The 12,785-nt window shown below is 36.3% G+C and overlaps 3 protein-coding genes across 4 annotated transcripts in view; all 3 read left to right on the top strand.

Moving 5' to 3' along the window:
• Window positions 1-12,785, top strand: part of LOC114156967 (myelin-oligodendrocyte glycoprotein-like) — a 1,059,483-nt gene that overhangs the window by 569,090 nt on the left and 477,608 nt on the right. The window lies entirely within an intron of this gene.
• On the top strand, window positions 3,978-7,825 carry LOC114156908 (tripartite motif-containing protein 16-like). The gene has a single exon (XM_028037520.1). It carries the CDS (start codon window positions 4,168-4,170, stop codon window positions 5,836-5,838), a length of 1,671 nt encoding a protein of 556 aa, XP_027893321.1. The 5' UTR covers window positions 3,978-4,167; the 3' UTR covers window positions 5,839-7,825.
• On the top strand, window positions 9,065-11,607 carry LOC114156906 (tripartite motif-containing protein 16-like). The gene has a single exon (XM_028037516.1). It carries the CDS (start codon window positions 9,394-9,396, stop codon window positions 11,065-11,067), a length of 1,674 nt encoding a protein of 557 aa, XP_027893317.1. The 5' UTR covers window positions 9,065-9,393; the 3' UTR covers window positions 11,068-11,607.

The following is a 12,785-nucleotide window of genomic DNA, read 5'->3' as shown; positions in this document are numbered from 1 at the left end:
AATTTTTAAATTCTTATTTTCTGTGTTTGTTGGCCAAATTTTTGCCACTGTTGACTTGAAATCAGGGCCTGAACAGAATAATTTCTACGGCCAAAATTAGCCCTTGACCCACACTTTGGACACCCCTGTGGCCTAATAATGTCCAAAGTGATTTGAATCAGGCACAAATGCAAAACAACAAAACAAAACAAAAATCGGACTTTTGCTGATTCAAACAGATTTTCAGCTGCATTTAGATGTCTGCAGTCAAATGTTTTAGTTTCGTAAATGTTTTAGTTTCTTAAATGTATTCAGTCAGAAATATGTATCTGAAGTTTGGTAGTAAAAGTTTCTGATGAGCTCAGATTGTTATCAACCATCCCAGACTACTCTACTTATCACTGGGGTGTAAAATTGCATCAACTTTTGTTATTGAGATTCTAACAAGCCCATATTTCTGAGCTGTTGTTACCCTGGAGAAAAACTTCAGCCAAACTCTGGATTGGCGACTTGACCTTTGACCTTCTATGCCTGCTATGAACCCAGTGGTCTTAATTCTTTTCTCTTTGCTTTATACCAAACCAAGAGGAGCCTTCAGTTGTTGCTGTTTGTCCTGCTAACACCTGAGTCAAAAATGAGAGGAAATCTGTTCAGTTCATGAGAATCTTTGAAAAAAATGCTTTACTTTTTCAAACTCTCTGTAAAAAAAGTGTTCTACCAAATTCATTTAGTCTTGCAGATAAACTTTTAAGTGGTGCATTAAGATAACTGAAAACTTACAAAAAAACACAAATCCAGAATTGAAAGAAAATATTGAAAGTATTAAGGCCATGTTAAGAAAAGAAAATAATGAAATTGTGAGAATAAAGTCTTGGTATTACCACAAAAAGTCATAATATTACCACTTTATTTTTGAAATATTATGACTTAATTCTTGCACAACTTTATTCTTGTAATAGTATGACTTTAGTCTTGTAATTTTATTACTATATTCTCACATTATTATGACTTTATTCTCATAATTATTTTTTTTAACTTTTTCTTAGTACGACCCTAATACTAAATGGTAAAAGTATGTATGCAGCAACAGTTAATATCATTTGCATTTAAGTTTGCAGTAAATTGTCCAAAAATCAGAGCTTGACTGATTTTTTTTTGTTTTGTTGTTGCCACTTTTTTTTGCGTTTTCTGTCTCACTGACAGGTAACCAAAAGCAGAGAAGCAACTCTCTCATCTTTCTAAACTTCCCATTGAAACGTTGAGGCAACTTCTCTTTAAATCACAGATAAAACTTTATTGACATGCAGTGTTCAGGTTTTATTGGTGTTGGACCGTCCAATGCAGAGAGCAAAGATAAGATATAGCTGAACTGAATTTTTCCCAAGCAGATTGAATCAGGTGGCTTTACTTACTGGGTCCTGATTGTGTGTGTGCGTGGGGGTGTGCATGTGTGTGTGTTCACTTCAAGCCTCATTATTATTGATTGAAATTAATTTTCATTTACATGAAGTGACAAAAATCCCAATTTTGAAGGAAATTGGTCTAATTTTTCCAAAATGCAGAGACTGAGCTTCATGTTCATTTAACTCGGCTACAACATAGTAATAACTGAAATATATAATAAGTAGATAATTTTGGGTAGAACGTTTTCTTCCTGAGATGCCTTTGATAAAATGAGTCAAGTTTTCACATGAAGGAACCGTGGGAACAGCAGTGTTTTCTAATGACATGTTTTAATCTCACAATAAGCTGTAATGTTTATGTGTGTCGAGGTGAATATGTGTATGTTTGCTGGGATCTGGGTGGAAAGGATGAATCCCTTATTTGTGTTAAGAAAAGATTAATTAAACTGTGAAATCTTGCTGACACAGCTGTATACTGTTGTGTTTTTAAATATAAAAAACATCCTACAGCTGTGATATCTTTTAGTATCAGCTTCCTGCAGAGAGGGGAAAACACCTTAGGGCTCCACTTCCTCATGTTTTCGAGACATCTGCAGATTTACAGTGGATATCGAAAACATACAAACCCTGTTTAAAAAGCTGGACAGACAAAAATTAATAATTAAAGAAACATTTCCACCTTTAATGTAACCTATTTCCTGCATGTGTTGATAAAAAAACAAGGCAGTAACCTGATTGAATTTAACAGTTTGCTGAATCACATTTTGATTCTGCTTGGGTTCATGCCTACAATCAGTTACTTTGTAGTTAATTTTTTTAAAGTTTTTTGACATTTTAAGTATTTACACTGCAAATCCACAAAATTTTACCAAGTATTTTTGGTCTAGTTTCTAGTGCAAATATCTTAGTGAATTAGAAATAAGACAGAACTAACCTATAAGTAACTTTTAAGCAGAAATAGGAACTTGTCTTAAGTAAATAATTCCTTAATATTGAAAAAGTACTTCTTCCATTTGCAGATTATTATGTATTGTTATATGTGAAATTATATACCAATGGAACTAGTATTTTTCACCTATATTAAGGAATTATTTACTTAAAACAAGCTTCTATTGTTTGTAAATGTGTAAGTCGGTTCTGTCTTATTTCAAGTATACCAAGATATTTGCACAAGAAACTAGACCAAAAATACTTGGTTAGATATCGTGTTTTTGCAGTGTAGCTAGTCATAGCTATTAAGGACCTCGTTGTACAAAAGTGTCATTCAAAAGAAAGTGTATAAAGTAATGCATAGAATGCTTAAGCATCTGGGACTAGGTCCAGTTTCAGTCCAGTGGAAGTCTGTTTTCATCCAAGCTCTTTCATTCTACACATACAAAGATAGTGTATCATTCTACATTACAAAGATTTTACTCAAGTAGAACTATCAGCTAGATATAGGAGCTTGTTTTAAGTAATTAATTTCTTAATATTGATGAAAAAGTACCAGTTCCAATGGCAGATAATTTCACTCATAATCAGACATTTTCCCGTGTATATAAGTGAAATAATCTGCCGATGGTAAAAGTACAAGTACTTTTTCTTCAATATTAAGGAATTATTAACTTAAAACAAGTTTATATGTCTTGCTGAAAAGTTACTTGTAAGTTGTTTTTGTCTTATTTCAAGTGAACTAAGATTTGCATTAGAAACTAGACTAAAATACTTGGTGAGATTAAGTGTTTTTGCAGTGTAGCCATATCTGTCCCTAGCTGGGTTTATAGTGACTTTAAGACAGGAAAATTGTTTGTTTAATTTAACCAAGTTATACTCATTGAAATCAAAGAATTATTTTACAATACATTATCAATACAGTGTCATAAAAACAAAATATCACCTGTATTTTAACAGGGATTTGACGGTGAAGCTTAGATTGTAAGATTTCACTGGTATAAAGTGCCAAAATCTTAAAAACCTCTTCAGTTCAGTTCGTACTTTGAGGACAATAAATTGCAGAATACCCAAGTATATAAGTTTTTAACTTCCATCTCTTCTCATTAAGAGGCAAGACAGATGAAGAGTAGTACCCCAAATAATTTTTTTAATAAACTCAAATCAATACGTTATTTTCTTTTTCTAATCTCATCAACTCATGAATCCAAACACATACACACTCATTCTGGTATTATTAGTAAATGTGCAAGTTCTCTTAAGCTAATATCTTTATTGTTTGTAAGCATTACCAGCTGTTAAAATTACACTTTTTACCACACTTTCTCTAAAAGATCTGAATTGGAACAAACCTTCGATCTGAAAAAAGTTTTGTCTTTTTCAGTCTGTTTTGCAGTCCTTGACTTCAGCCACTAAAGATTTGGTGAAGTTAAAGTTCTCATTTTTTTTAACTGGCCTAACATCCAATTAAGTTGGAAAACTGTATTAAAATTCTGTGAATGTTTAGAGGAGACGTCTATTTTTTATAGAAGTGTTTTCTTCATCACATTTGTCACATGATCTAAGTTATATTTTTGCAGGTTCATAAGTGGTCAAAACATGCCATAAAAGTTCAAAGGGCGTGCTTGTTATGTACTCATAAATACTGATACCTGATAACATCATATAAATCTCTGCAATGGTTCCTCCCTTCTAAAAAGTAGGTTAACAGATTCACAGAGCTGCACAGCAGAACTTGAAAAGTCACAGGACTGAATGCTTCTGTTTTTTGAAGGAGAACATTTTTCTGCATGCAGGTGGCTTTATGTGCAGTAGAGGCAATTAATGTTTAACAAACTTTTTGTTGAAGTGGGATATGGCACAGAAAGGAGTTCAGATGGATTCTAAAGTCTCCTGTTGCATCTGTCTGGATCTACTGAAGGATCCAGTGACTATTTCCTGTGGACACAGCTACTGCATGAACTGTATTAAAGACTTATGGGATGGAAAAGACCAGAAGGGAATCCACAGCTGCCTTTATTGCAGGAAAACTTCTACACTGAGGCGTACCTTGAAGAAAAACACCATGCCAGAACAGTTGGTGGAGGATACAAAGAAGACTGAACTCAAAGACGCTTCAGCTGATCACTATTTTACTGGACATGAAAATGTGACCTGTGACATTTGCACTGGAAAGAAGATGAAAGCTGTCAAGTCCTGTCTGGTTTGTTTGGTTTCTTACTGTGAAAGTCACCTCCAACCTCATTATGATGTTCCTCAATTTAAGAAACACAAGCTGGTGAATCCATCCAAGAAGCTCGAGGAACACATCTGCTCCCGTCATGATGAGGTGATGAAGATCTTCTGTCATACTGATCAGAAGTGTATCTGTTATCTCTGCTTAATGGATGAACATAAAGGCCATGAAGCAGTCCAAGTTGCAGCAGGAAGAGCTGAGAAGCAGAAGGAGCTTGAGGTAAAGCAAAGGAAAATCCAGCAAAGAATCCAGGACCAAGAGAAAGATGTGAAGCTGCTTCAACAGGAGGTGGAGGCCATCAATGTCTCTGCTGATAAAGCAGTGGAGGACAGTGAGAAGATCTTCACTGAGCTGATCCGTCTCCTCCAGAAAAGAAGGTCTGATGTGAAGCAGCAGATCAGATCCCAGCAGGAAACTGAAGTGAGTCGAGTCAAAGATGTTCAGGAGAAGCTGGAGCAGGAGATCACTGAGCTGAAGAGGAAAGACGCTGAGCTGGAGCAGCTCTCACACACAGAGGATCACAACCAGTTTCTCCTCAACTACCCCTCACTGCCAGCACTCAGTGAGTCTACACACTCATCCAGCATCAACATCCGTCCTCTGAGACACTTTGAGGACGTGACAGCAGCTGTGTCAGATACAAAACGCGTTCTAGAAGGCCTATTGACAGAGATAAAAACAAACATCTCACTGACAGTGAGTAAAGTTGACGTTTTACTGCCAGAACCAGAACCAAAGACCAGAGCTGACTTTCTAAAATACTCACAAGAAATCACTCTGGATCCAAACACAGCAAACAAATTTCTGTTGTTATCGGATAGAAACAGAAAAGTAACACTAATGAAGCAACAGCAGCTTTATGAAGATCATCCAGAAAGATTCACTTATTTTTGTGAAGTCCTGAGCAGAGAGAGTCTGACTGGACGTTGTTACTGGGAGGTTGAGTGGAAGGGGGGAGAGATTGAAGTTGCCATCACATACAAAAACATTTCCAGAGCAGGCACATCAGAAAAATGTGGATTTGGACTCAACGACAGATCCTGGGCTTTGCACTGTGACGCAAATAGTTACTCCTGTTCCTACAACAATGTTAAAACTCCAGTATCAGGTCCAGTTTCCTCCAGAGTAGGAGTGTACCTCAATTACAAATTGGGTGTTCTGTGTTTTTACAGCATCTCTAAGAAAATGACTCTCCTCCACAGAGTCCAGACAACATTCACTCAGCCACTCTATGCTGGGCTTTGGCTTTTAGATTACGGAACCACAGCTGAGCTCATTAGAGTTAAATAGAGTACCAACAGCAATGCAAACTGGGTTTTTTAATTTCTTTATTTGGTTAAAAAAAATGACACTTTCAATCAAAAGTTACATTAAAACTTTATTTACTGAATGACACTACCTGACAACCGTCATAAACATTCATGAAAATTCCTCCATATTTATGAAAGTGTCAAACAAATAAGTCTTATGCACATCCCATAAAATAAAGTGGATGATGTGCCAACACTAAGAAAAACACTTATGGTGCAACTGAAATTAATTAATCATGTCTGGATTTAACTTTGTTAAAATATGGTTTTAATTTAGTGTAACATCCTGTTTTTGTATTGAGAGAGAGACTTTTGGTAATTAAATACTCACAAAGATACAAGGTAATTTTGATTCTGGCAGTAATGTGATTCCTTATTATCATTCAATCATACAATTGATTTTTTAAGGCTCACTGGATAAGAAGAATAATTACCCTTCACTTTCACACTGATAAGAAATTATGTATTCGATTTATTCAGACTCATGCATTTGTTGTTCATTAACATAAGAGTCCACTGTTTGTGAGGCCATATCATTAAATTAATTGATAAATTAATACTTAAAGCCTGATGAAAGTGTTGCACTAATCTAAAAGATTAATATGGGATGGAAATAACTTCCTTAAGATGATTCAGGAAAATTTTACACTGAATGGTCAAGATTTGAACTTTGACATTTAAGAGTGCTGTTAAGGTTTCATTTTACTTGTTTTGACAGGAAACATAAACATTTCAACAACTCAAATCATAGAAACTGGAAAGATTTTCATTTAAATGTTTATATATCTTCCTTGTCCTCTGCTTCTGAACTTTATTGTCATATTAACACAAATCTGGGGGTGAAAGTCTGTTTGCATTGTGTAAAGTTTAGATAAAAATGTAATCAGCTTTAATATAATTCAACTCTGTGTTATTGTGTTTTAATCAGATGTGGATTGGATGATTGATTAACTCATGAATCATTTTAGAAACTAATGAATTATTAACAGTTTAAACTGTTTATTGTTTTGTTTAGTTGATCCTTCTGTTTGCTTTTGATTTCTTTTTAAATGTTTTATACAAATAACTTGTTTCATTTTGTTTTGATCACAAAAACAAATACATTTAATTTACTGGGTCATGTTTTCTTATATGATGAATATTTTTCATTATACTTAACATTTTTATCTATTGAACATTTTAACTCTGCTCACTGATACTAGAATATTGAAAGTGGAAGATGAATTGAGGAAGGATATATAATAAAAAAGCAAAAAGAAATGTTTACTCATGGTTACTTATTACTTCACTATTATTCAGCCTCCTGAAAGGTAATTCTGACTGAGCCACACTTTTCATTGTAGCACAATAGTGGTAAACACATTCCAGTGCAGAAACACTAAGCAGCTGCTACAAAAACTTTTCCAACACAAAAGAGCAACTCACCTAAAAAACAAGAGACACTCAATTAAGCCAAATCTATGGAGAACATGAAAGATCAACACTAAACAGAAGAGGTGACCTCAGATCAGTGTCAAGGTTAAGTTTATTTATTTACCACATTTCCACACACTCAGCTGCCCAAAGTGCTTTACCAACTAAATAACATAAAAATATACAATAATGTGAAGCAGTTATGTAATAAACATATATAAAAGAATTTAGTACAACTAGAAAATTAAACAATATGACTAGAAAAACAGTGACTAAGGCTGGTAAAGAACAATGTTTCAGATGGCCTCTGCTAAAGGTCAGCCCATAAAATTGTGTCAGTAGTAGAGATTTAAAATGTCCCAGTGTTTGTGCAGAACTAATATTTAGAGGCAGACTGATCCAGAGTCTGAGAGCTGCAGCAAGTTGAGACAAGACTTTAGAATAAATAAAGTCAGTTGTGAGCTGGAGCTCATGGTTCTTACTGGAGCGTAAAAAATAGGAGCTCAGATAACAAAGAACGGGATTGGCTGTTAAGTAATTTAAGAAGAAAAAGTAAAATTTTAAATTTTATTCTGTGTGTAAGAGGAAGTTAGTAAGAGGAAACAGTACAGTCTGCTGACTGTTCTGTTTCATAACAGTCAGCAGACTTAGGATCAACCATTATTAGATGAGGATGGCATAACAAGTGAAACTGCTGCAGTTGTCTTGAATTTTAACTTATAGTAGTTTTTACTTCACAAAATGGTGAAAACAAAGGAGTTTTTCTTAAAAAACTAAAACTGCCCAATTTATCTACACTAATGTTAAAAATCTTATAAAAAGATGCTTACATGCATATTGGAGTACAAACTAATGAATCCCATGCAACACACTTTTTGATCTATTATTAATTATAGCCTTATGAAACAAAGCTAATTTATTTTTATATCTAAGATAAGAAATTCGACAATTTTAAGAAATTACATTTTATATTATTATGTTTTAAAATAAATAAAAACAAAAATCTTTTGTTTAAAGAGGATGGATACATTTCCTTCTATATTTGTGTAAAACCATGTTATGAAAAACCACTGAATTTCTAAGCCATTTGTAAGAAAAAAAATACATCAAAAAAATTATTTCTGGTATTTTCAGTATTGCTGTAAAGATTCATTGCAATTATATCACAATAAACTGAAAAACTGCTAAAAGCAGGTTTTATTAAATCATATTATTGAAATGGCTCCCAATACAAGTTATGGGCTATTTAAATTATAACTTGTTGCTTTATTTTTAAACCTTTTTTTAGTTTTGTCATGTCCTGGATGACTGAGAACCAACAGGTAGATAGAAATGAATATCTGGGAAGTATCATAATTTAAACGTAGGCTAACACTTAAAGCACCAGGGTTTATAAAGAAAAATATTCAGATTTTATTTTGTGGTTTTAAAGGCTTTACGTTGAAGACAGTGAGAAATAAAGGCATAGCTTTCTGTTTTTTCTGTCTGTTCTCTCTTCTCAGCTCAAACGCATGTCGGTCACTCCTCAGCCCCTCCCTCCCACTTCAGCGGCTCTAAGGGAGCCTGTGCCGCTGTTGATCCTCCTACAAGTTGGAAGGAACCATTGTTCTAATAAAGGTGGTGGTGGTGGGGGACCTAAAAATGTATTTGTATTTTCTTAGATGAATGGCAGATTTATTTAATTCTTTGTTTCTTTTGCCTTTTCATATTGATCTTGTTTAAATGCAAACTTTATTCAAATTTTTTTTGGGGGGGGGCAATTCTAGACTTTTCCAAGATTGGGGAGGTCCGGACTCCCCCCCATCCCCCGCCAGCCCTCTGGGATTTACGCCTATGGGTGAGCCGGAAAAGCAACGTTTCTTTTCTTGAAATCAAACATCAAGTAAAGTCCGTTTAGCGTTTCCACCACTGTTCAGTTCTTTCTGAAGATTTCTTGGTTCCTACTTTCTAACAGATGAGAAATCTTTGTGATCGTTATCATCTCTGTGCAGCAAAAGGCAAGAGCTGACAAGTCAGGTGGCTGAGAAAGGGAGAAAAGCTAGATTTGGCTTCTGGAGTGACTCATTTGTTTTCTTTGGAGGAAATTAAACTTCAGAGACTCTCACTGCTATTCAGAGCTGCAATGGAGCAGCCAGGATATCAAATGGATTCTGTGAAGTTCTCCTGTTCTATCTGTTTGGATCTACTGAAGGATCCGGTGACTATTCCCTGTGGACACAGCTACTGCATGGACTGTATTAAATGCCACTGGGATGGAGAAGTTCTGAGGAAAATCTACAGCTGCCCTCAGTGCAGGAAAGAGTTCATACCAAAGCCTGCTCTGGAGAAAAACATCATGTTAGCTGATTTAGTGGAGGATCTGAAGCAGACTGGACTCCAAGCTGCTCCAGCTGATCACTGCTATGCTGGACCTGAAGATGTGGCCTGTGATGTCTGCACTGGGAGGAAGATGAAAGCTGTCAAGTCCTGTTTATCTTGTTCAGCTTCTTATTGTAAGAATCATCTCCAACCTCACTACTGTGATCCACCATTACAGAAGCACAAACTGGGGAGCCCGTCCAAGAATCTCCAACAGAACATCTGCTCTTGTCATGATGAAGTGATGGAGATCTTCTGTCGCACTGATCAGCAGTGTATCTGTTATCTCTGCTTAATGGATGAACATAAAGGCCATGAAACAGTCCCAGCTGCAGCAGAAAGAGCTGAGAAGCAGAAGAAGCTCCAGGAGAGTCGACAACAAATCCATCAGAGAATCCAGGACCAAGAGAAAGATGTGAAGCTGCTTCAACAGGAGGTGGAGGCCATCAATGTCTCTGCTGATAAAGCAGTGGAGGACAGTGAGAAGATCTTCACTGAGCTGATCCGTCTCCTCCAGAAAAGAAGCTCTGATGTGAAGCAGCAGATCAGATCCCAGCAGGAAACTGAAGTGAGTCGAGTCAAAGATGTTCAGGAGAAGCTGGAGCAGGAGATCACTGAGCTGAAGAGGAAAGACGCTGAGCTGGAGCAGCTCTCACACACAGAGGATCACAACCAGTTTCTCCTCAACTACCCCTCACTGCCAGCACTCAGTGAGTCTACACACTCATCCAGCATCAACATCCGTCCTCTGAGACACTTTGAGGACGTGACAGCAGCTGTGTCAGAGCTCAGAGAGAAACTACAGAAAATCCTGAGAGACTCGTGGACTAACATAGAACTGGCAATTACTGATGTGGATGTATTGCTGTCAGAACCAGAACCAAAGACCAGAGCTGGATTCTTAAAATATTCAACCGAAATCGCTCTGGATCCAAATACAGTAAATATAAATTTGTTATTATCTGAGTGGAACAGAAAAGTAATTGTGGGTGACATACAGCATTCTTATCCTCACCATCCAGACAGATTCAATGACTGTTTTCAGGTTCTGAGCAGAGAGAGTCTGACTGGACGTTGTTACTGGGAGGTGGAGTGGAGAGGAGGTGTAGTTGATGTAGCAGTTTCATACAAGAACATCAGCAGAGCAGGATGGTCAAAGGAATGTTTATTTGGATTCAATGACAAATCTTGGTCTTTGCGATGTGACAGAAACATTTCTGCATTTTTGCATAACAACATTAAAACTCCAGTACCAGGTCCAGTTTCCTCCAGAGTCGGAGTGTACCTGGACCACAGAGCAGGTATTCTGTCTTTCTACAGCGTCTCTGAAACCATGACTCTCCTCCACAGAGTCCAGACCAGATTCACTCAGCCTCTCTATGCTGGAGTTGGACTCTGTAATGATAAGTCATCTGCTGAGGTGATGAAACCTAAATAGTCAGGTGGTTAAAATGTGTATCTTAGTTTTAGTCTCTCTAGTCTCCATCATTGTTGTCGTTTCGTCACTGGTCAGAGATCAGCTGTCTTCATGGAACTACTTCCTCATCTTGTTTGTTGTTTTGTTAATTTTGTTGTTTGTTTGGGTGCTTCCCCTTCCAGTTTCTGTTCAGCCATGGTGACTATCACTGCTTAGGAGGATTTTGATTCACCTAAGCTAATTACATTTACATGTATTACTTTATCAGAACAAATGGTTGTTAAAATCCACACAGCAAATTCAAAAGTGTTTTGGTGTGAGTACGGATGAAAACTGTAAGCACCATCATCATCATCATCATGATAATCATTTTGATCATCTATTAGTGTAAAACTAAAAGTTTTATACTGAAAATCTTTCATTTTTTTAATGAAAGATTTGATTCACAAATTACAACTGTCTGAACTGTGCAGACAGTTTATAAAAAATAAGAAATTTTCTTTAATTTTGATTTCTGAAATTTCTGTAAAGACTGAAATAAATATTTTCTCATCAAATGCATGAAATGTTGTCCACCTGTGTAACTGCATTGGTGCAGGTTAGAAGATCCAATATTGTTTGCCCTCAGGTCTAAATTACCACATCAACATTCTACAGTTCCCGCTGTCTTGATGTTTTACCCTCACTTTTCTTTAAGAAAGTCCTGCCTGTCATTGCAAATGATCTGATCCAAATAGTAAACTCATCGCTCTCATCAGGTGTTTTTCCCCAGCCTTTGAAAACGGCAGCAATCAAACCAATGATAATAAAGAACAGTATGGACAAATCACTACTGCAGAATTACAGGCTGACCTCTGACCTCCCATTCTTCAGCAAAGTTATTGAAAAGGCTGTTTAAGCAGTTAAATAGCTTCCTAATGATAACCAACTGCTTTGACTCCTTCCAGTCTGGCTTCTGGTCTCACCACAGTACTGAGGTTGGCCTCATCAAAGTGTTAATGATATTCAAATAAACACAGACTTCTGACAGCGTCAAAAGCTGTGGAAGAACCACAGTCCATGGTTCGTCGTCCACAGCTTTTGACACTGTTGATCATGACATTTTACCAAAATGACTGGAGAGTTGGGTCGGGATACTGTTCACAGAAAACAGAGCTGTTTCAATCCGTAATTATTATTCAAGTCGTTCAAATATTCACTTCAGCACCCATTCAGGAAATGGTGATACAACAACAAAGTTTAATGTCTTTGTGAATAATGCAATACAATATTTAGAAATAGTAACCAAGCCATGGTTTATAAATAAGCTGCTTAATTCATGCATTAGTCCTGGTCCAATAACCTTTACCCTGGTTTCTCTGCCATATACTGGCATCTAGTGTTAGTTTACAGGTACTACACAAAACTTATGTTAATAGAACTTCAGCATGAATTTGGCTTTACAGAAACTAAATAAATTATTTACCAGGAGATCCAGCACAAAGAAATAGGTCTGCAGTACCAGATTAGTTATGTTGATTGCCTAGATGCCAGATAAATCCTCAAGATTACATGACAAGTCTTTTTGACCGAGACAATTGTCCTATATGCATATTTTTTCGAGATACATAATCTGTGCCAGCCCATTTAGGGCATTGGAGTACTCACTGTGATCAATTTTGCTCTGTTTTGAGCCAGAGAATCCACTTCCAGCTTATGCATGAGTTTCATGCATAAGCCGGGTCACGTGTTTGCAACCC

The sequence above is a fragment of the Xiphophorus couchianus genome, chromosome 14, assembly GCF_001444195.1.
Source record: "Xiphophorus couchianus chromosome 14, X_couchianus-1.0, whole genome shotgun sequence".
Classification (NCBI taxonomy): Eukaryota; Metazoa; Chordata; class Actinopteri; order Cyprinodontiformes; family Poeciliidae; genus Xiphophorus; species Xiphophorus couchianus.
This window is presented reverse-complemented; position numbering and strand designations above follow the sequence as displayed.